We start from the raw sequence: 25,258 nt of genomic DNA on the forward strand, positions 1-25,258 counted from the left end.
AGTCGCTGGAGAAGGATATCATGTTTGGTAAGGTGGAGGATCAGAGAAAAAAAGGAAGATCCCCAACGAGATGGATTGGCCAAATGGCAGCATGGATGGACTCAAGCGTGGCAATAGTAGTGAGGTTGGCCCAGGATCAGGCTGTGCATAGGGTCGCTATGAGTCAGTGCGACTCGATGGCATCTAACAACAACGTCAACATGGGTTAGTTGTTGCCATTATGTTTGTTTTTGTGGTGTTGCTGCTTTCTCTGTTCTGTGTGTCTTCCTGTACTGAGTTCCTAGTTTTTCTGTTCTTTGTTGTGAGTTTCCTCATATTTTTAATGTTTCCATGTTCTTCTAGGATTTTCTATTTCTTGGTATGTTGTGAAGTGTTTATTTTCTTTGAGGTTGCCTTATATTCCATTAACATTTCACTCCATTTAGTGCAATCTATTTTATCCTGTAATCTACCTGACCTTCTCACCATCTGGATCTCTGTTCCTACGTGTTTACCTTCATTCACATTGTAATTGTTTTGATCATAAACTGACCTCCCAGATTCTCTGAGTTTGTTCTTATAGTTTCGTTCTATTCTCGACTCTTCCAACTGTGGATTTAGTTCTGGGAGGTGCAGCCATGTATTTCAATCTCTCGTTGTTATTTATTCTTGTTTGTTCTCCATCCACAGAATTCCCTTTAGGATGTTTTGTAGTGCATGGTTGGCTTTAGAAAAATCCCTTAGCTTCTGTTTATCCTGGAATGTTTTGATTACACTGCCCTATTTGACTGATAGCTTTGCTGGATAAAGGATTCTTGGTTGGCAGGTTTTTTTTCTTTCAGGCTTTTATATATGTCTCCTCATTGGCTTCTTGCCTGCATGGCTTCTGCTGAGAGATTCAAGCTTAATCTGACTTGCTTGCCTTTGTATATAAGTAACACTTCTATTTTCCGTAGCTGCTTTCAGGATTTGATCCTTATCTTTGATTTTGGAAAGCTTGATTGTGATATGTCTTGGTGATTTTCTTTTGTGGTCTGTCTTCCTGGGGTTCATTGAACTTCTTTAATGTTCATCTTTTCACTTTTCAGAATATTAGAGATTTTTTTTTTTCAGCAGTTCTTCAACTATTTCCTCTGTGGACTTGTGTGATTCTTCCTATTCTGGCATACTGACAATTCTTAAGTTATTCCAACATGTATCTTAGACCTTCTTCAGATTTTTTCGATCCTTTTTTCTTCTTTTTCTTCTATCTTAGCTGTATTGAGAGATTTGTTTTCCAGCTCACTGGGTCTGCCTTCCATCTCTTCTATTCTGTTCTTTTGCCCTTTCAATGTATTGTCTATTTCTGATATTCCATTATTGATTGTTTGAACCTCTTTTTATAGGTTTTGAATTGTTTCCAATGCTGTATCTATCTTATTTGATTGTTCCTGTAGTGGTTTCCTGACTTCTTCCTTATTTTTCTCAACTCCATTGTAAAGTGTTTTGAAACATTTTATAACCATTTTTCTGAATTCCTTCTTAGGCATTTCCAAGGCCTGCCCTCCTTACTGAATGGGAGTCCAGGTCTACCTCTAGGTCATTTGTCTCAGACATTTTGTCTGGACATGTGCTGATATGATCATCTGCTTTTGCTTCTTGGACATGTTTAGTGTTTATCTGTGGCTTTAATACTTAATTGAGTGTGTGTTTTGTTATTTTTTATGCTTTCTGATTGCTTCCAGGTAGATGTGATCAGTATGTGGGCTTCCCTTTTCACTCTTCTTGTTGCTTAACCCAGAGTAACTTTCCCAGGTGTTGTCTGCCTTCCTGGTATGTAGCATTTGTAATTGGTTCTTGCCTGGATTGTGGGGGTTTATAGGGTTTGATTGTATCCTAAAATATGGCAGCAATTGCTATCTCTTCTTGGGTAATATAGAGAAAGAAAGAGTCCCCCAAAGGTAAATCAGAGAACAGAAAGCAACAGCAATAAATAAATAAGAAAAGGGGTGAGGGACACCAAAAAACAGCAACAAGAAAAAACTAGATTGGATTTTGTAGTCTATAATCACAGGAATGGGAGAGGATGGAGAGAAGGGGAAACAAATCTGTAGCCTAATATGAATATGATTTTAATAACCTCTTTCAACTTCTTGCCTTCAAAGCCGCATGATAAATTTCAAGATGCCACTGTTGGTTGTTATCCTGTACCTCAAGATTTAATTTTCGGCCTGTTTTGTTTTTAAATTCTCTTTCCCTCTCCACACCCCCTGTTCTGGCCTTTTCCCTATTAACAGTTCAGGGCCGTCTGCTGAACTGCCTGTCTCTTTAAATACTTAGAGTATCTGTGCGCATGTATGGCAGAAGAACCCACCAGTGGTAAGGGTGGGGGTGTCCACTCACTCAGGTACTCCCTCTGGTCAGCAGAATGGAGGTGCACAGTCAAGGGCCAATGAACTAATACCCCAAAAAAATTTCAGAATAAATCAAAACGCAACCAAGTATTTTGTCCACCTTTGCTCCGAGGTTCCTGTGGCATTAGTCCATGGTGGGTCTGCTTGCCCCTCTGCTCATCTTTCCCTTTGGTCTCTCCCAAGTTGTCTGCTCTGGGCCCCTAAGCCCAGCAGAGTCTAAAGTACAAGATTTCTTACTTCCACTACAAGTTCCACTAGCTATAAGACTTCAGACTTTTTAAATATTCCTAGATACTTGGTTCAAAGTTTGGGAACTCTGCCCTGAACCTGCTTTGTCTGGTATTCTTTGGTATTGCTGACAGCAAACTTCATTGCACCTCTACTCTATCTTCCATCAAGTCACACCTCCTCACCATCATTTCTGATTGACAACTTTGCTGAACATATGATTCTTTTTTTTTTTTAATATTTTATTGTGAATTATATGATAGTTTACATGAGAGAACTTTAGTTTTACATTCATTCCATCGTATATCATTTCATTGCCATGGTTCCAATCCCCTCCATGCATCATCAACCGACCAAAGGGTATATCCTAGAAACCCACCCCCTACACTCCTCCCTTCCCCCCTCAAAGTCTTCAGCCCACAGTCCCTCTCCCTCTGTGGATCCAAAGTCCCCAGCCGCTTCATCACTCCACATCATCATCTCTATCTCTATCTCAGGCATCTCTGCTTCTCTAGTTAGGGTCCCACTCTTGGCTCTTCTCCGTTGATGGTCCTAGAGACCTCTGTTCCTAGACTGGAGAATTAATCACTCCCTTCCTTGCTACAAAACGTCTACCTTTGCATTTCCAACCCTCATAATCAGTCCTGATAACCATTATTTCACTACAGTATCACGAGTTACCCATCTGTATTTCATTTCATCAGCTCCACCTAGACAGATTGGATAGTACTCACTGGAGATTCTGGGCATATGATTCTTGGTTAGCAGATTTTTTTTCTTTCAGAGTTTTTCATATGTCTCTCCATTGTCTTCTTGCCTGTATAGTTTCTTCTCAGAAATCAGAGCTTAATCTTCTTTGTTGTCCTTTGTAAGTAAAACTTCTTTTTCCCCTAGCTGCTTTCAGGATCATTTCCTTGTCTTTGATTTTAGAGAGTTTGCTTATGATATATGTTGATGATATTCTTTTGGGATCTATTGTCTCTGGGGTTCATTCAGCTCCTTGAATCTTCTCTTCTTCAAGGTGTTAGGAAAATTTTCTCACATCAACTCTTCATCTGTCTCTTCTGTGTTTTTCTGTTCTGGAATTCCTGTTCTGGAATTGCAGTCTCCCGTAGGTTTTCCTCTTCATGTTGTCCCACATGAATCTTAGGCTTTCTTCAGATTTTTTTTCATTCTTTTTTCTGCTTGTTTTCCTATCTTAACAGCATCAAGAGATTTATCTTCAAGTTTGGTGATCCTGGCTTTCAATTCTCACTTCTACTCCTTTGCCCTTTCAGTGTAATGTCCCTTTCTGATATTTCAGTACTGATCATCTAGAGCTCTTTTTGAAGGTTTTGTATTGCCTTAAATGCTATATCTATTTTGTTTGATTGTTCCTGTAGCACTTTCCTAACTTCTTCCGTATTTTCCTCAACCTTTCTGTGGAACATTTAGATGCACCTCAATAGCATTCTCCTGAATTCTTTTTCAGATAATTTGAGAGCCTCTTATGCCAATGCAATTATTACTCTTCCTGTTGGTTGTTTATTTGAGCTACTCTCTATTGCTTTTGCATATGAGCACAAATTTTCTGTTGCTTTTTTAGGTATTGTGGTGTTGTTTTATTTATATTAATTAGATGGTTGTATGTTGAAGTATTGGTTAAGTACTCTCCAATTGCCTTCTTGTAGGTGTGATCAGGAGATGGCCTTCTCTGTTCACTGCTCTTACAGTTCAATTCAGAGTGTTTTTATCAGGTGTTGTTTATAGATGCTGCTCTGGTGTATAGCAGCTGGCATTGGCTCTTGTGCAATTGGTGGTGTTTTAGAGGGTGCAATGGAAGCTTTGCTATGTGACTCTCTCATCAGGTGAGGCAATAAGATAAGATAGAAAGAGGACCAAAACACAAGACCTAAAACAAAAGTCAAAAGTCATAAAAAAAAAAAACAAAAAAAAAACAGGAAAAGACAAACAAACATATATATATAGCTCTGGTAGCTTAGTGGTTATGAATTGGGCTGTGAACCTCAGGGACAGCAGTTCAAAACTACCAGCTGTTCTGTGGGAGAAAAATGAGGCTTTTTGTTCCTGTAAAGATTTACAGCCTCGGAAACCCTGTACCGGGTCACTATGAGTCAGAACCAACTCCACATCACACAACAATAACAACAACTATATATATGCAATTTTCTGTTGTTTTATGCTATCAAATCAGTTCTGACTCCTGGCCAACCTGTTAGGATTTCCAAGGAGTGGCTGATGGGTTTGAATAACCAACCTTGTGATTAGCAGTCCAGTGCTTATACTACAATGTCACACCAAGACTCAATGAAACTTGAAAAGGAAAAAGGAAAGAAAATAAAAATTGGGAAGATGTGAGTAGTTCTTTGGCGTCACCTAATGAATTCTTGCCTTCAAAGCCACCTGAGAAATTTCATGTTGTTCCTATTGTGCCTTTGTGATCTAACACAAGGTTTTTTTCCCCTCCTGTCAATTCCTTTCAGCTGTTTCTCCTAGTGACAACCAGCCCAGAGCTGGCCAGACCCGCTTTGAAAGAGACTGCTGGTACAGGCTCTTTCTGTTGTGTCCTCCCCCTTTGATTCTGCACCCAGAGACTCACAGGGTGCAGATTCTCTCATGCAAATCCTTCCGCACAGCACAGAACCTTCCCTGAGGGTGTCTACTTGTACAGGCCTCCCCTCCAGTAACCAGAGCAGAGATGAGTCAGAGAGCAAAAGAAAAGAAGGATAAGGGGGAAAACTATTTGCATCTTTGTCTCTGTAGATCGCTGGTAGTAGTCTTGCAATGGGAGTGCTCTCTTGACCCGCTATCCGCTCACTCCGATTCAAATTGGTAGTGGTGGGACATGCTGGCCACTCCAAATCAGAAGTCATCTCCTTTCTTGTTTCTGTTCCAAATCTTACTCCTGTAAGCACTCGATCCACTTATTTATCCCTGTATCTGAAGTTCAGAGTTATGGGACCATCCACTGAGTCTGTTCCATCTGGTTTTCTGTGTTTTTGCTGATGGATGTGGGGGTCTGCACAACCATTCCGCCTAGTCTGCCATCAAGCCCTGCCTCACAATACCATTTCTTTTGGGATTCATGTTCTGCAGATATTTTTCCCAGTCTATAAGTTTCCTATTCATTTTCCAGTGGCATACTTTGATGAGCAGAATTTCATAATGATGTCTAATTTAAGAATCTTTCCTTCAATGTTTATTGTTTTGTATGTCTTATCTAAGAGACCTTTGCTTACTATCAAACCATAAATATATTCTATGTTTTCTTCTAGAAACGTAATAATTTTAGCTTTTGTGTTTTGGTTCATGATCCATCTCAAATCAATTTGTTAAATATTAGAAAGTAGGAGTTAGGGATCAAGATTTCCTTTTATTCGGTGTGGCTCTCTAGTGTTTTGAGCAACACTTATTGAAATACTTTGTTCTTCCCAATATATTGCTTTGTAACTTTTGTCAGAAACCTAACTGGTTATGTAAATATTCATCTGTTTCCCAATTCTTTATTCTAGTCGATTGTTCTGTGTGCCTGTGCCATTACCACACTGTTTTGATTATTGTAGCTTTATAATACATTTTAAACATTTCTCTTCTTTTCTAAGATTTCTTTAGCTATTCTGTTGTTGTTCTTAAGTTCCATAGAGGTGGTTCTGACTCACAACAACCCTGTGTAGAATTTCAAAGTAGCGGCTGGTGGGTTTGAACCATCAACCTTATGGTTAGCAGTACAAAGAGCTCTGGTAACATAGTGGTTATAAGTAGGGCTGCTAATCTCATGGTCAGCAGTTCGAAAATACCAGAAGCTCTATGGGAGAAAGATGAGGCTTTCTTTTCCCATGAAGATTTACAGCTTTGGAAACCCTATACAGGGTCAGAACTGACTCCACGGCACATAACCACCACCACCATGTATCCTATGTGCCACACCCACTCCTTGAATATTCTAAATCCTTTAGATTTCCATACAAAATTGAGAATGAAATTGTCAATTTCTACAAAAAAAAAAAAAAAAAGTGTTGAAATTATGATTGGAGTTCTATTGACTCTGTAGAATGAATTGGGGAAAAGTGATCTTTTTACAATAGTGAATCTTCCTGGTTTGGCACTGTAGGATAAGCACTATACTGCAAGGTTGGTTTGAACCATGAGATCAGCATTTCAAACTCACCAGCCACTCTTCAGAAAGTCTATACAGAGTTGCTGTGTTGGAATCCACTGAACAACACGTAACAACAGCAAAAACCATCCATGAACCTGCAGGGTCTTTCCATTTATATGTTGTTGTTAAGTGCCGTTGAGTCTATTCCAACCCATAGCGACCCTGTATAGGGTTTCCAAGGAGCAACTGGTGAACTTGAACCACCAAACTTGCAGTTCAAACGACTTTGCAGTCTGATGCATTAATTAGCCCACAGCGCCACACCAGGACTCCTTTCCATTTATATAGATTTTCTTGTATTTCTCTCAACATTGTTTCGTAATTTTCAGTGGACAGGTGTTGCCTATATTTTGTTAAATTTATTTCTAAATATGTCATTTTTATGCTCTTGTCAGTAAATTTCTATTAATTTTTTCTCAAGTGTTAACTACTGTCATATGATTCACTTTTGTGATGTAAAATCTTGTATGCACTTTTCATGAAAAAAAAAAAGTAAGCCAAAGATTGTTTCATTCATTCATTTGAAAAGGCAGCAGAGACATGGGGTGGCTTGAGCTCCTGCCTGTGAGCTGAGGAACCACATTTCAAACCCAGTCTGCCTCTTGAGAATGATAGAATCTATCAGAATATCAGAACTTACCTCTCTATTCATTGCAGTCTTTCCTGTAATACCTATGGAGATAAAATTCTGGTTCACTAATGCCTTAAATGTTCATACACTGACACACAAAGTTTTGCATATAATTTTAGGATATTCAGGGGGACTCTGAAGCATGTTTATGAGCCTTTGGCATCGTAAACCGTATTCTAAAGCAAGCTCGATGAGGGAGGGCTGACTTCCTTTGCTTCTGTGTCTCCAGCACAGTGCTGCCCAGTAGATGCCAGGTGTGGACAGCCCAGAAGTGCCACACCATGGCCTCCTGCTAGCTGACCTTCCCATCAGACAAGCACTAGATGTTCAGTGGTCCTGGAGTGCCCCATGCCCAGCTGGGGGAAACATATGGGTTTCTGTATCCGCAGAAACTGACCTCTCCATCTGCTACCACTGAGTATCCCCTGAGGGACACTGAGCGGGACAGTTTGTCCAAGCCCCCTGCATTCCTGCACAAGCCCCCGCTCCTCCATTTATGTGATTGCGGTCGTCCTGGTGGGTCACCACCATCTTCCTGCAGAGTCTTCCGGGGCTGTGCTCAGTGCTGCCTGCTGCACCAACCCCACCCTGGGAAATCACCTCATGGGAGCGCTCCCAAGAAGGACTGCACGGTGACCCTGCCCGCAGCTTCCAGAGTCTATCACCAATAACTTGCTTTTCTGTCCTCATACAAGCTGTGCCAGCAGTGACAGGTGCCTATTTGTTCCCTTGCAGGTGACACAGACATGGGCAGCAAACCGTCCACACCAGGTAGTGATTGCATGGTGATGTCCCCCCGGACAGAGGACATCCACAGTGCCTACAAACAGGGCAACGCCACCAAGGCCCGGGACCTGGTCAGAGAAGCCTGCGACAAGAGCACATTCCAGCAGGAAAAGGTAGGCGGAGCGCCATTGCCCAGTCTGTAACATGGTTGGAAGTGGATGGACTGACTGTCATCATAATCACCATGGGGGTTGTAAATTGTGTTTGGTAATGCCTCTCTGGTAGCGTGGTGGTTACGAGTAGGGCTACTAACCTCACGGTCAGCAGTTCGAAACTACCAGCTGTTCCGCAGGAGAAAGATGAGGCTTTCTGCTCCCCGTAAAGATTTACAGCCTCAGAAACCCTGTACAGGGTCACACTATGAATCAAAATTGACTCCAGGGCACACCACCACCACCATTTCACATGTAAATTACTGGGACGTACCTCCTACTTGACTTGGATTCTGCTTTGTCTCATCCTGCTTTACCTAAGCAAGGGACTCATCAACCCCCCACTGGCGGCCTTGTGGGAGCATGGGAGGGGTTAAATGTACTTAAATGTAAAGGGCCAAATGCCAAGCTGAAGGTTTCACCTGCTGCCCTCTTTTATACTTTTTTTCATTCTACATATAGCACGTGCTCAAGAAAAGAAAGAAAATATACTCATATAAAAGTAAGAAAGAAACCATGTTGCTAATAGACCCATACAATCCTACTTAACAGTTTGGTCTATCTATTTCTTCCAGCGTACTGATTTGTGCATATGTTTGATTGTTCTTGTTAAGTGCCATTAAGTTGGTTCCAACCCATACTGACCCTGTATAGAGTTTCCATGAGTTGTGGCTGGTGAATTTGAACCACCAACCTTGTGGTTCAAACCACCTTTGCAGTCCAATGCATTAACCCACAGCGCCACACCAGGATATTATAACTCATCAAAGTGTACCCGTAAAGGGTGAATTTACTTTTCCATCCATCAATTTGTTGTACTGTGCTATGTTGCAGCAATGCTAGAAGCTATAATACCACAAGTACTTCCAGGACAAATAGGGTCACCATGCTAGATAGGTTTTGGCAAAGCTTCCAAACTAACACAGACTTGGCAAAAAGGTCTGGAAATAAATCTTCAAAACTCAGTCAACAAAAACCTTATGGATCAATTCTGAGCTGTGTCTCGGGGCCTGAAGAAAAATCCTTGGATTGTTTTCCTTGCCTTGGCTGGTGATAAAATGTGCTGTATGGTGGGATCTCCGGAGCTGAGGTGCTTGAGAGGGAAAGTGGAGTTCTCGACCTCAGTCCCTCAAAAGAAGATAAAACAAAAGTCTCCTTGCGGCTTTCTAAAACACTCCATGAAGCGACAGAAACTTCTTCTTCCTCTGGAAACTAATGGCGACTTACTGGTTCATCCAAACTTTTCGCTGTTCATTCATCGATTAGCAGAAGCGCCTAGGATAAATGCTTACAAAACAAGTGTGTAATAATTTAAAAGGACCATGTCAAAGATGAGGCTTTCTACTCCCGTAAAGATTTACACCCTCGGAAACCCTATACAGGGTCGCTATGGGTCGGAACCGACTCGATGGCACATAACAACAACAACAACAATGTCCTTGCTGCAGTGAAGGTAATTCTAAAGAAGAGCAGAGGTTTGAAATCAACGAACACAGTCTTGAAAACTATGTGATATATTATTTTAGGGGGTAACAGGAGGTGAAACCACTTTTCAAATATCTATTAAAATATTGGATAGTTGAAGGATATATTTGTATATTTTTCTACTGGCATTGAAATATTTCAGATAAACACATAAAATTATTTAACCATTTTGAACTATTATGGCTTATTTGAAGTGAACTCTTCCATTTTGGTTGTCATTTTATTGCACATTTTTTTAATATAAAAATCAAAATTTACAATATTAGTACTGCGGGTTAATGTGCTGAATTGCAAAGTCATTTTGAACCACAAGGTCGGCAGTTCAAGTTTACCAGTTCAAGCTCAACAGCTGCTTCTTGAAAACAAAGTTGCTGTAAGTCAGAACTGACCTGACAGCATTTAACAGCAAAAATAAGTCTTTACTTACTGATTTTCTCATTAGCAGCCATTCATATTTATGATGATAGTAACAAATCTGCTATTCAGACATTTTGTTCATCCAGCATGAATATCTGTCAGTAATGCTGAGATGCAAGGCAAGCATAAGGTGATGGTTAAGGATATGTGTCAACTTGCCTGGGACATGATTCTCAATAGTTTGGCAGTTATATAATGGATTAATTTGGCAGTTACGTAATATATAGTTATTCTCTATTTTGAGATCTGATGAGGTCACTGTCCATTTTTGCATAATGCCAACTTTCACATAATGAACTGTTTTTTGGAACCTAACCATGTTCATAAGTGAGGAGTACCTTATAAATATATGTACCTTATAAATATATGTATATTTATATATATACATATAAATACATATGTACATATTAAATATAAATATATGTATATTTATATTTATCCATAACTGGCTATGAAATTACTCTCTGAAGAAAGATAACATACAGCCAAATCTAGGTATATTTTTAAGTATTAGTTTAAATTTGTTTCTTCCTTTCACATAATCAGTGCTTTTGTGTTGTTCTTGTAATAATTACAAAATTTCTCAACTGGAATATTGCAAACATGAAGTTTTTTCAAAACCTGGTTCTAAAAGTAACTCCTTTCTTCCTCCCCAAAACAAAAGATAGAAATTGTGGAACAAACAGATTTATTTTTGTCAAGTCACACAGTTTACTTCATGGGTGTGTTTTCTCCCTGCTACAACATCCTTTAGAAATTTATTGCTGGACAACACCTAACAACAACAACCACTATGATGAAGATATGTTGTTGTTATGTGCCGTGGAGTCGGTTCCAACTCATAGCGGCTATTAATCTTTACGGGAGCAGAACGCCTCATCTTTCTCCCGCAGAACCGCTGGTAGTTTCGAACTGCTGACCTTACGGTTCGCAGCCCAATTCGTAACCACTATGCTACCAGAGCTCCTTATGATCAAGATATAGAACTATTCTATTACACCAAGACCTTCCTTGTGCTATCCTTTTATACTTACACCCGTCACTCTGGCCCCCATTCCTAACCTTTGGCAACCGCTATTTGTCTAATTTCGTCATTCTGAGACTGTTATAAATGGAATCACATAGGATATACCTTTTTGAGATTGACTTTTTTTTCACTGAAGTCTTGAGATACACCCAAATTGCTACATGTATCAATGCTTTATTTGGTCTTGTTGGTGAATAACATTTCCTGGTATGGAAGTACCTGTTTGTGTAATCATATTCCCATTCAGAGTTATTTTAGATATTTCTAGTTTTGGGCTATTGCAAATAAAACTGCTGTGAATAACCATAAAAAAAATACAAAAACCTTATGGATCACAACACTCACATGGGACTGTCATCAGTGGGGATCAGTCACTTGGAGGAGGACATCAGGTTGGTGAAGTAGAGGGTCAGCTAAGATAAGGGACACCATCTTGGTCAAATGGATTGACACAATGGCCACAGAAATGGCTCAAATGTGCTGGCAATGGTGACGATAACACAGGACCAGGCAGTGTGTTAGCTTGTTGCCTATAAAACCACCATGAGTGGGAGCCGACTATTAATGTGATAGTTAATGTTACTTTTGTCAACTTAGCTATACCTCAGTGGTTTGACATCATTTTCCATTTAGTGATTTCATGCAAAGCGCTCTCTCTTTTTAAATTTCGTTTAATTTGAAGTTTTTATTGTGAACTGAGTGAAGGTTTACAAGGCAGATTGTCAGTTGTACATTCAACAAACCGTACTTTGTTTCATTGCAGTGATTGCAATCCCCTTCATCAGTTAACAATATTTACCTCTATTCCCAGAAATACACATACAAAACAAAAAATATATATTCATTTAGGTGTCTGAAGGGCACATTTTACAAGCTCGCCTCCTGCCTGCAGCCACACAGCCTTTCTCAGTCCCTGAACCTAGAGTCCTCAGCTGCTCTATCGCTCTATGCCATCGCCTCTGCCACCATCTCTGCTGTCACTGGCAAAGTGCTCTCTTGCTTCTGCACTGGTCCCGTCTGACTTCCAATTTTGGGGGCGTTAAAAGCCTCCAGCCTAACATTTGTCCTGCAAATTTTGGGTTCCCCATCTTCTGCAACCCTGTGAGCCAGCAGCCTGTTGTTTAACCCATGAGTTTGGGATTTGCCAGATCCATTCAACTGTGTAGAGGATAACAAATTATGGGTGGCATTGGGAAAATTGAGAATTCTAAAACACTTAATTGTGCTCATGAGAAAACTGTACATAGACCAAGAGGCAGTTGTTCAAACAGAACAAGGGAATACTGTGTGGTTTAAAATCAGGAAAGGTGTGTGTCAGGTTGTATCCTTCTCCATACTTACGTGATCTGTTTGCTGAGCAAAGAATCTAGGAATCCAGATTATACGGAATCAGGATTGGGAAAAAGCTCATTAACAGCCTGGGATCTGCAGATGGCACAACCTTGCTTGATGAAAACAAAGAGGACTTAAAATACTGATGAAATCAAAGAATACAGCCTTCAGTATGGATTGCATCTCAATATAAAGAAAACAAAAATCCTCACAACTGGACCAATAAACAACATCATGATAAATGGTGAAAAGATTCAAGTTGTCAAGGACTTCATTTTACTTGGACCCACAATTAATGGCCATGGAAGCAGAAATCAGGAACTCAAACATATTGCATTGGGCAAATCTGCTATTAAAGATCTCTTTAAAATGGTAAAAAAAACACAGATGTGACTCTGAAGATTAAGATGTGCCTGAGCCATTCCATGGCATTTTCAGTCACCTCATATGCATGCAAAAGCTAGACAATGAATTTTAAAGACCAAAAAAGAATTGATGCTTTTAAATTATGGAATTAGTGAAGAATATTAAATATGCCGTGGACTGCCAGAAGAATGAACAAATCTGTTTTGGAAGCAGTAGTGCCAGAATTCTCCTTAAAAGTAAGCATGGTGAAACTTCATCTCTCATTCTTTGGATATGACGTCTGCAGCCAGGACCAGGTGATGTTTGTACACAGCGTGGTTATGAGTCAGAACTGACTGCACAGTACCCAACAACAGTCCAATGCTTATCCTACAACACCACACCAGGACCAAGGACTAGTGTCTAGAATATGAGCATCCAAACTTGATAGTAGAAAAGCAAATAATTTTTGTAAAATATAGGCATAAGATTTGAAGGTACATTTCACCAAACAAGACATACAAATGACAAGTAGCACATGAAAGATGTTTGGTGTCATTGTTGTTGTTAAGTGCCATTGGGTTGGTTCTGACTCATAGCGACCCTGTAAAGGGTTTCCAGGGAGCGGCTGGTGAGCTTGAACCGCTGACCTTGTGGTTCAAACCGATCTTGCAGTCCAGCACACTAACCCGCAGCGCCACTCCTTTGGTGTTATTAGCCATTATTGTTATTATTAAGTACTGTTGAGTCAATCTGACTCATAGTGACTCTGTATAGGAGTTCCAAAGGGCGGCTGGTGTGTTTGAATGCCAACCTTGTGGTTAACAGTCCAGTGCTTATCCTACAGCACAATGCCAGCATCACTGAGTCAGAATGAACTCAATCACACTTAACAACAAAACTACCAAAGTCCTTTGTTACCTATGTGTTTTGCAAATATTATCACCACATTCATTGGTATCAAATCTTTATATATTTGTGGGTATACTCACACTCTCTCTCCGGTACCCATTCATATCTGTCCACAGAATGCTATTGCTGCAGGGTGTGTATATAACAGTATGTATCATTACCTCCTTTAACCTTTGCACTCCCTGGGTGTTTTCCCCTGTATTCATTTTTCTTCTGCCAGTCTCCCTCTTGATGTTTAATACCATCACCATCACCCGAGTTAACATGTATCTACCCTTAAGGAGCTCTGGTAGCATAGTAGTTATGAATTGGGCTGTGAACCACAAGGTCAGCAGTTCGAAACTTCCAGCTGCTCCGGTAACGATTTACAGCCTCGGAAACCCTGTACAGGGTCACTATGAGTCGAAACTGACTCCACGGCACATAACAACAACACTCTCTAGCCAGTGAATTACTCTCCCTTCTCTCCCACCCCTGGTAACCATCAAAGAATGTTTCTTTTATCTTGAAAGCCTTTTCTTGAGTTTGTACAATAGTGCTCTCATACAATATTTGTCCTTTTGTGATTGACTAATTTTGCTCAACATAATGTCTTCCCGGTTCATCCATGTTATGAGGTGTTTTGCAGATTCATTGATATTTTTCAGCATAGCATAGTATTCCACTGTATGTATGTATCAACGTTGTTTATCTGTTCTTCCATTGATGGGCATTTAGGCTGTCTCCATCGTTTTCCTATTGTGAGTATGCTCAATGAACAAGGGTGTGCCAATTTAGATGCCTTTAATTTCCCTTTCTTGTTTTATAGCTCTAGCTTAGACTTTCAGCACAGTATTCAATAGGAGTGCTGATAAAGAGCATCCTTGTCTGGTTCCAGTTTACAAAGGGAATGCTTTCAGTTTCTGTCCATTGCGAGTAGTGTTAGCTGTTGAAATTGTATATATATGCCCTTAATTATGTTGACAAATTTTCGTTCTATTCCTCTTTTGTTGAATGTTGTTATCAAGAATGGATGTTGTTTTGGCAAAAGCCTTTTCTGAATCAACTGATAGGATCTTGTGATTCCTTTCCTTTTTTCTTGTATGTGGTAGATTATGTTTTTTCTGTGATATTGAACCCTTCTTGCATACATGGTATGAATCCCACTTAAACATAATGCATCTTTTATATATATATATTGTTGGATTCTATTGGCTAGAATCTTGTTGAGAATTTTTGCATCTATATTCATGAGAGATATTGGTCTACAATTTTCTTTAATGACTTGACCAGTTTCTTCGTTTGTTATAGGTCTGTTCAAGTTTTCTACTTCTGTGTTAGCTTAGGCAGGTAATGTTTTACTAAAATATTGTCTATATCTTTTAGATTTTCAAATTTTCAATTCGCCATAGTATCCTATTATTCTCCTGTTTATTTCCATTGGTTCTGTGGTGACATCACCCATATCATTTCTTATTTTCATCTTCTCCCTTTCTTTTATTAGTCTATCCATAGTTTGTCAATTTTATTAATCCTTTCAAAGAAACATCTTCTCTTTTTCTTTCTATTTCTGTTTCCTATTTCATTTGTTTCTCCTCTTATCTTTATTAATTTTTTTCTTCTGGTGGCAGTAGGTTTACTTTGCTGTACTTTTTCAAGTTGTTGGCGATGTGTTAATGTGTTGATTTTGGTACTTTCTTCTTTGGGGACATATGTACTGCTATGCATTGCCCTCTGTGCACTGCTTTTGCTGTGCCCCCAAAGGTTTTGGTAGATTGCGTTTTAAGCTCTCATTTTACTCAAGGAAGTTTTTCTTTCAATTTTTAAAAGCTACCTCATAGCTTTTTAAGCAATTTTTTTTTTAAAGCAGGTTCAATTCCCATATATTGAATTTTTTTCCTTGAAAAAAAAATTGTTGATTTCTAATTTTATAGTGTTGTGACCTGGAAAGATGCTTTTTCACATTTTGATGTTCTTAAATGTATTGAAACTTGCTTTGTGGTTTAATATATGGCTTATTTTGGAGAATGTTTTCTGTGCACTGGAACAGAATGTATATTGTACTGTTGTTGGGTTGTGTGCTCTGTGTAAGTCTTTGAGGTTAAGTTATTTGATTATGTTGTTTAGTTCTTCTGGGTCTTCGTTGAGTTTCTTTCTAGTTGTTCTGTCCTTCATTAAAAGTGGTGTATTAAAATTCCTTCCTTACTTATCTTCTAATGAAGATCAAAACAACAGACTTCAGTATTATTGGTTGCCCCTCAATGTAAAGAAAACACAAACCCTCACCACTAGACCAATAAATAACAAGATTGAAATTGTCAAAGACTTCATTTTGCTTGGATTAATCATCAACACTCATGGAAGCAGCAGTCAAGAAATCAAACGCCATATTACATTAGACAAATCTGCTGCACAGGACCTCATTAAAGTGTTCAAGAGCAAAGATGTCAGCTTGAGGACTAACATGTGCCTGACCCAAGCCATGGTATTTTTAATAGCCTCATCTGCACGTGAAAGCTGAACAGTGAATAAGGAAGACCTTAGAAGAATTGATGCATTTGTGTTATGGTAACAGAAAAGAATTTTAAAGGTACATGGACTGCCAGAAAAACAAAAAAGTCTTTACAAGAATGCGCCTTAGAGGCCAAAATGGCCAGACTTCATCTCTCATATTTTGGACGTATTATCAGAAGGAGCCAGTCCCCGGAGAAGGATACCATAGTTGGCAAAGCAGATGGTCAGTGGACGACAGGGAGGCCCCCAACGAGATGGATTGGCACAGTGGTAGCAGCATTGGATGGATGTGAAGATGACGTAGGATCGGTGGCTTTTTGTTCTGTTTGGCACAGGTTCACTATGGGTCAGAACTGGCTTGACAGCACCTAACAACATCAACAACAACACTATTATTGTGGAGTTCTGGTGTGGTGCTGTAGGATCAGCAGTATACCACTGGTGGTGGTCATGTGCCGCGGAGTCGGTCCCGACCCATAGCAACCCTGTACAGGGTTTCTGAGACTGTAAATCTTTATGAGAACAGAAAGCCTCATCTTTCTCCTGTGGAACAGCTGTTAGTTCAAACTTCTGACCTTGAGGTTCACAGCCAAACTTGTAACCACTATGCTACTAGAGCTCCTTAGTGTACTATTAGGTCTGTTTAAACCACACGGTCAGTGGTTCAAACCCACCAGCCTTCCTCAGAAACCCTATATAGAGTTGAAGTTATAACTGAACTCATTTTGTTTGTGTATTTTCCTGTCATTTTCTTCATTTCTATTGTTTTAATGTTTACTAAATGTTTATAGTTTCCCTTGTTATTGTTTTGATGTAAAGACATATTCATTTCTGTCAAGTTACTCTGTAATTTATTAATTTCGTCCATAGTTTTTAACAGTCTGTTTTTTCTTGAAATCTACTTGACATCCTCCCCATTTGGAAGTTCTGTAATTACACTTTCTCTCTCCCTCCATTTGCTTTTTAGTTGTATATTGATCAATTATCAATTGATATCTCTGGTTCCCTGATTTCAGTCTTGTAGGATACTTCTTTGGCTTAAACTCGAAGTAGTGTTGCCATGTATGTTCATTTTAGTTGTTGTCTGCTGTTTTGGGTTCTCAGTTCAAAGAAATCCCTTTAGTATTTTTTGTAAAGTTGGTCTGGTTATTACAAATTCCTTTAATTTATGCTTATCTGGAAATGTTCTAATTTCGCCTTCATATTTGAGGAACACTTTCGCTGGATATATATATGATTCTTGGTTGGCTTTGTTTTTCTTTCAGAGTTTTGTATATGCCTTCCCATTGCCTTCTTACCTGCATGATTTCTGCTGAGAAATTAGAGCTTACTTTGATTAGCTCTCTTTTGTAAGTAACTTTTTGTTTTTCCCAATCTGCTCTCAGGATTCTTTCCTTGTCTTTGACTTTGAAGAGTTTAATTATGCTATGTCTTGATGATTTCCTTTTGGGTCTGTCCTGTTTGGGGTTTGTTCAGCTTCTTGAATCTTTCACAGTGTCAGGGAATTATTTTTTTTCCCAACATCTTTTCAACTGTTTTTCCTGTGCTTTTCTTTGTGTCTTTCTGTTCTGGAATTCTGATCACTCATATTATTACTCTTCATGGTACCTCATATAAATATTAGGTTTCCTCTGGATTTTCTCCTTCTTTTGTTCTGATTGTTCTAGCATACTATTATTGTAAGTTCACTAATTTGGGCTTCCATTGCTTTGAATCTAGTCCTTTGCCCTTTTAACATATTGTCCATTTCTGAAATCTTATTATTAATCTTTTGGATTTCTCTTTTCAGAATTTGTATTGTCTGCAGTATTTTATCTGTCTTGTTTTTTTGTTCCTGTAGTATTTTCCTGAATTCTTCCTCAGTTTCATCGACCTGCCAGTCAGTTGAAACTACCTAAATATTATTCTCTTAAATTCTTTTTCAGATAGTTCTAATGCTTTTTCTTCCTCAAAAAATATTTTCTGGCTCTGCCTCTTGGTCACTTGTTTGAGCCACTCTCTCTTGTTTTTTCATGTGAACAGAAATTGTCATTTGTGAACAGAAACTGTGGTGTCGTTGTGTTTAGATTTAATTGATGACTGCATGTTACTGTGTTCTTAGTCACTTACCAACTGCCTCCTGGTAGGTGTGATTAGAGAATGCAAGCATGGGCACTGCTGTCTATTTGCTGTTTGTGTAGCTCAGATTATGTTGGATTTGGTTGATGTTGGCTGTTGTCATTGGTCAGCTAGTATTGACTCTTGCTGCAGTCCCTTGTCAGGTGAGGCGAAAAGAGAAAATGCTCACACAAGAGAATAATGAACAAACAAACAAACAATAGTGCAAAATAGAAAATAGTAAAGGATTTTAAAAGGTGGCAGGGAATAAGCACCAGCTAGGAAAAAAAAGACGAGTACTGAAAAGAGTGAGAAAGAAAAAAAAAAAAAAAAACCTGCAGAAGAGAAAATTGAAAGACAGAAAAAGCACTAAACACAGTTAGGGAGAGGGATAAGTAAAAGAGAAAGAGACCAGAGAGTAGTAAAGAAAAATCCAATAAAAAGGAAGGAAGAAAGAAGAAGCAGGGGAAACGAAAAGAAGAAAAAAGAAAGTGGAGATAGTAAGGATACAAAACAAGGGAAGATAAAGAAAGGAAGAAGGAACAAATAAACTGAAGCAATTAAAGGGAAAAAACAGAGAATGTGCCAGGTCCAAAGAGGAGAAAACTCTGCGGCTCCTGCCAGCTAAGTAGCTCACGCACTAGGTAGGCAAAGTGCTCCTGGCCCTTGATGGCATTGTTAGTTCTAGGCACCCAGTCAGAACTAGTTCATGCAGACCCCAAAGCAGCTGGGATCAGGGGCTTTCCAGTTCAGAGGGAAGCTGGGGGAAAGAGTTCCTGCTAGTCCCGTGCTGACCTGATCACAGCTGTGCAGCTCACCATCATCTGGCTCTGATGGCCGGAGGAAGATGGGAATTTCACTGGGGGTGTATGTGGGTGGGGCTGGCCACACTCTGGTCACCAGGGGTGTAGGAAAAGAAATTACACCTTTCTCTCTTTGGGTCACCGGTATGTCTCTGCACCACCAAGCCAATGTCTGTCTGTAAATCACTTACAGAAGTACAAGATGGCCACGCCATGTCTGGCCAGCCAGTACAGATCACGTGTCTCCTCTTTTGCTGCATCTGTTCAGCTTCTTTTTCTAGCAAGCATTCAGTCCACTTCTCTATTCCTTCTCATGCTTAGGGTTTCAGAATTATCATCTGCGTCTGTTTCATTTGGTCTTCTGTATCTTTGACTTAGTGAGTCGGTGTAGCATTTCTGTCTCATCCTCCATCTTGCCACCTTTCCCTTTGAAATGTTTTATTCAGCTCATTTATGTCATTTCTTCCATTTGCTTTTGCTAATCTACATTCAAGATCAAGGTTTAGTGTCTCTTATAACATCCACTTTTGTCTTTTCTTTCTTTTTCTGTCTTTTTAATGACTGCTCTCTTTGTGTATGATATTCTTGATGTCATCCCACAACTCCTCTGGTCTTTGGTCATTAGTGTTCAATGTTTCAAATCTGCTCTTGAGATGGTCTCTAAAATCAGGTGGGATATACTCAAGGTTCTATTTTATGTTCTCATGGTCTTGTTTAAATTTTATTCAGCTTCAACATGAATTTGCATATGAATGACTCTTAGCCTTGTTTTCACTAATGATATTGACCTTCTCCATGATCTCTTCTTGCAGATGTAGATAAACTGATTCATGTGAATTCCAGCTGGTAATATCCACATGTATAATCACCGTTTATGTTCTCAAAAAGGTATTTACAATGAATAAATCACTAGTCTTGCAAAATCTTACATGCAGTTTCCAACATTTCTATCATCAAGGCCATATTTTCCAACTCTTGATTCTCTGTACTCATTGTCATACTGTGATGGCGTGTGTGTTGCCAGAAGCTATGCCACTGGCATTTCAAATACCAACAGGGTGGTACATAGTGGACAGGTTCCAGTGGAGCTTCCAGACTAAGAAGGAATAGCCATTCACTTCTGAAGGATTAGCCACTGAAAGCTTCACGAGTTGCAGGTGGACACTGACTGATACAGTGCCGGAAGATGAGTGCCTCAGGTTGGAAGCTGCTCAAAGTATGATGGGAAGAACTACCTCTTCAAAGTAGAGTCAGCCTTGATAACATGGATGAAGCCTTGTTTTCAGGACCTTCATTTGATGATGGGGCACGACTCAGAGTGAGAGAAACAGCTGCAAATATCCATTAATATTTGGAACATGGAATGTGAATCTAGAAAAACTGGAAGTTGTCAAAAATAAAATGATACACATAAAGATGGATATCTTAGGCATTAGTGAGCTGAAAATCCATGTGTTGGCCATTTTTAACCTGACAATTGTATGGCTACCATGTTGGGAATAAGGAGCTCTGGTAGTTTAGTGGTTACGAATCAATCTGTGAACCTCAAGGTCAGCAGTTCTAAACTACCAGCTGTTCCATGGGAGAAAGATGAGGCTTTCTGCTCCCGTAAAGATTTACAGCCTTGGAAACCCTGTACAGGGTCGCTATGAGTCGGAACTGACTCCACAGCACATAACCACCACCACCACCATGTTGGAAATGACAAATTGAAGAGGAATTTAAAAAAAAAAAAAACTTTTTATTGTGAATTGAGTGAAGGTTAACAGACATTCAACAAATTATATGCTTTGTTTCATCTCAACGATTTCAATGCCCTCCCTGCAGCAAAGTTATACTACTTCCTCCCTGTGTTTTCCCTTTTGCATCTTATATTTCACAAATGAACAAAACAAAAATATTTGATGTACACATGCAATCTATATATAAATGTCCTAAGGGCACATTTTGCAAGCCAGCCTCCTGCCCACAGGCACACAGCCTTATTCAGTCCATGGGCCTAGAATCCGCAACTGCTCTGTCTCTCCATGCCACTGCCTCTGCCACCATCTCTGCTGTTGCCACTTTTCTACGTAGGGATCTCACATTTCATACATGCTCTTACTTCTTGATGGTCCTGGGATCGTCTGTTTGTGAAATGAAAGATTAACCACTCCCCTCTTTTAGTTATGAATCTTCTACTATTACAGTTGTGGCCATCACAATTAGTCCTACAAACATTTACCCACAACTGAATCATAAAATCCTGTCAGCATCATACCCCATCCCCTTTCACCAGATCCATCTGGGAAGAAGAGAACTATTCAGTGCGGATTCTACCTTACCCCCTCATTCTGAAACTAAGCATACTCATGAAAGCTTGTAAGCCAGTCAATTAGTGCCTATGTTGGTGTTGTTGTTGTTGTTGTATGTGCCGTGGAGTCCGTTCCGACTCATAGTGACCCTGCACAGGGTTTCCAAGGCTGTAAATCTTTACAGAAGCAGAAAGCCTCATCTTTCTCCCGCAGAACAACTGGTAGTTTCGAACTGCTGACAGTGAGATTAGCAGCCCAATTCGTAACCACTACACTACCAGAGTTTCTTAGAGTCCCCCCATTTTTCATAACCAGTGTCTAGATTGCCCGTCCCTGTCAACTCAGTGCACTGAGGAAACAAGCTTGTTCCTTCCATTCCAGTTGAAATTTTGAGCAACTGTATTCATAAGCAAAGGTCTAGTTCATCAAATTGTAGCAGTTCACACTTGTTCACAGTATCAAGCACCTTTATCTTCATCCAGTCGAGTTCTGGTCAGCTAGCCATGCAAGGTAGGTCAAATGGGTACTAGCTGTAAGCTTGGGAGTTCATGTACACCTCCCTTCACTTCAGACCAGCTAGCTGCTTCACATTCAGCTCTAGGTCCAGTGGCTAGATCAGTGCCCATGGGCTTGGGAGTTCACACATCTCCCTAAACTTGAAGAGGAATTTTAAAGACTTAAAATTTTTAAACTTAAAGAGGTCCTCAACAAGGTCATCATCTAAAAGAACATTTAAAAGTCGATCTTGAAGTATAAAGCTGTCTGTGGCAGGATAATATCCATCCACCCACATTCAGGACCAGTCAGTAGAGCTGATATTCAAATTTGTGCACCAACTACCAAAGCTGGTGATCAGAATTGAAGAAGTTTACCAGCTTCTTCAGGATGAAATGGATCAGACTTACAATCAAGATGCATTGATTATAAACTGCTTATTTAATAAACTACTCTTTACTGAAAACGTGCCTCTTGTTTGCAACATCATTTCATTGCAGTGATCTGGAAGTGGACTGACAATATCTCAGGTGTGTGCCTGTACACTTACCATAAGTTCCAGCGGCTGCATTTCTGAGCATTTATTTGAGAGAAAGGGCACTTATATGAATACCAAAACTTGCACATTATTGGAAATTGCCCAAAATTGATCCTAAACAAATTGCCCCTCAATAGGTGAATGAGCAAACAAACGGTGGTATATCCCTAGCGTTCATTGTTGTTCGTTGTCCTCAAGTCAGCTCCAACTTTTCCGTGTAACAGAACAAAACCTTGCCCCATCCTCTGCCATCCTTGTGATCTTTGCTTTGTTTTGTCCATTATTGTGACCCTCAGAGAGGGTTTTCCTTGTTTTTGTTAACCCTCTACTGTACCAACCCTGGTTTTCTTTGGTCTTTCCTGATGATGTATCCAAATTCAGTGATCCAAGTCTTGACATCCTTGCTTCTAGGCATCGTTCTGGTTGTACTTCTTCTAAGACTGATCTGTTCTTTCTTTTAGCAGTCCATGGTTTGTCCAGTATTCTTTGCAAACACACCTCTGTCCTCTGTTTACATTATCCACCCATCATATGCGTATGAGACAACTGAAAAGACCATGGTTGGGTCAGATGCATCTGTGTCATCAAAGTGACATCTTGCTTTTTATAACTTTGAAAAGGTCTTTGGCACCAGATTTGCCCAGTGCAAAGACCACAGCAATCTGCATACCTGGAAGTGAAGGAAATGAACATCCTCACAACTGCCTTCATAACAAATAATAGCATGGTAAATGGAGAAGAAATTGAAATCGTCAATGATTCCATTCTACTTGGATCAAAAATTAGTATCCATGAAGACAGCGATCAAGAAATGAATACAACTTAGCAATAGAAAGGAACTGCTGGTATACATTCTCATTCAGATGGAGCTCAGGGGCATCAAGCTGAGAGAAACAGTTAATCTCAGAAGGTACTCTCTTTATTAATCCACTTATATAACGTTCTTGAAATGGCAAATTACAGGGACCAGACTAGTGGTTGCCAGGTCTTAGGGATCGAGGAGGAAGGATGTGGTTATGAAGAGGTGACATGAGATAAGGTGGCGATTGTTCTGGGCTTTACACAAGCCTACAATGTAAAAGAACAACCGAACTGTACGTACACATTATACCAATGTTGATTCCCTGGTTTTAGTGGTTGTATTGTTGTTGTTAAGTGCCATCAAGTCGGTCCTGACCCATAGCAACCTTGTATAGGTTTTCCAAGGAGTGACTGGCGAGCTTGGACCACCGACCTTGCGGTTCAAACAACTTTGCAGTCCAGCACATTAACCCACAGTGCCACACCAGAGATTGTATTAGCATTATACATTATACATTATGGACTCCTGGTGTGGCACTGTAGGATCAGCACTGGACTGTGAACCACATGGCCTCAGTCAAACCCAGCAACTGTTTCTCAGAAACCCTGTACAGGGTCACTGTGAGTCAAACCGACTCGACGGCGCGTAACAGCAACAACAGTTAGCATTATCAGAAATATAAGCACTGAGGAAAGCTGTATTTGCAACGTGCTGTGAATCTATGATTCTTTCAAAATAAAGAGTTGAAACACTACTATGTGAATTGTAATTCCTTGTTTTAAAAAGTTCAGAGCAGGCAGAAACTGACGTAGGGTTTTGAAGTCAGGGTTACCAGTTTTCCCCTAATCTGGATAGCTGGACTGGAAAGGAGCATAGTTGGGGGGTCTGGGTGCCGGTTACTTGGGTGTATTTACTTTATAGCAATTCATCAAACTGGATGCGTATCATTTTTGTGCTTTTCTGTAGGTCTGTTGTTGTTGTTGTTGTTGTGAAGGGCCGTCGAGTCTAGATGCCAATAAAAAGCATTTGGCTTAATATGGGATTGTCCATGTGTGTATGTATGCAGTTCCCCGGTGGTGCAATGATTAACACACTCGGCAGCTAACCAAAGGGCTAGATGTGCAGCTCCACATAGAAGCACCTTGGAAGAGAGTTCTGGAGATCTACGCTAGCCAGTCAGCCACTGAAAACCTATGGTGCCCAGTTGTTCTCTGTCACATGTGGGACTGTCATGAGTCAAAGTCTACTTGACAGCAGCTAGTTTCCTGAGCTCTGGTAGCGTAGTGGTTACGAATCGGGTTGTGAAGCACAAGGTCAGCAGTTCGAAACTACCAGCTGTTCCATGGGAGAAAGGTGAAGCTTTCTATTCCCGTAAAGATTTACAGCCTCGGAAACCCTGTACAGACTCGCTATGAGTCGGAACCGACTCCACAGCACATAACAACAACAACAATCGTGTTCTGGAAAGTCTGAGAGGGGCTACAAAGAGTGCTTTCTTTGCTGAGGGGAGGTTTAAGTTGATTGTTTTGCATAGCCCATGAATGATGTTATAAATTTTGGCAGAAAAAAGGTTCCCCAGCCCCGATCTCGAGCCTCCAGATGATCTGCAAACAGGAAGATCCCCTAGGCCTCGGCTGAGCTCTGGTGACATCGCTTACAACCTTGTGAGGATGGGACTGTAAGCCTCTAATCAGATGGTGTCCAGAAAGCTTTTGGTGGCATGTGGTGAATGGTTTCGTAAATCGTGTGGTGTTCCCTGTCAGGAAAGTGCTTCACTGCCATGGTAGAGCCAGCCGTGCTTTAGGAGGAGTGCCCCTTTCAGTAACACAGTCAGACTCTTCACACGCCTTCCCAGCATTCACAGGTCTCCATTTTTGCCTACCCTGGGAG

At 40.1% G+C, this 25,258-nt stretch overlaps 1 protein-coding gene and 1 pseudogene across 1 annotated transcript in view; both read left to right on the top strand.

The window, feature by feature from the left end:
* LRRK1 (leucine-rich repeat kinase 1) overlaps nucleotides 1–25,258 on the top strand; it is a 216,881-nt gene that overhangs the window by 59,959 nt on the left and 131,664 nt on the right. The window contains exon 2 of the mRNA XM_006872156.1: nucleotides 8,126–8,289. Within this exon, the coding sequence (XP_006872218.1) occupies nucleotides 8,126–8,289 (164 nt within the window). The remainder of the gene's footprint in view (nucleotides 1–8,125; nucleotides 8,290–25,258) is intronic.
* LOC102827456 lies at nucleotides 9,396–9,635 on the top strand (annotated as a pseudogene).

Source organism: Chrysochloris asiatica, unplaced genomic scaffold (assembly GCF_000296735.1).
Source record: "Chrysochloris asiatica unplaced genomic scaffold, ChrAsi1.0 scaffold00184, whole genome shotgun sequence".
Classification (NCBI taxonomy): domain Eukaryota; kingdom Metazoa; phylum Chordata; class Mammalia; order Afrosoricida; family Chrysochloridae; genus Chrysochloris; species Chrysochloris asiatica.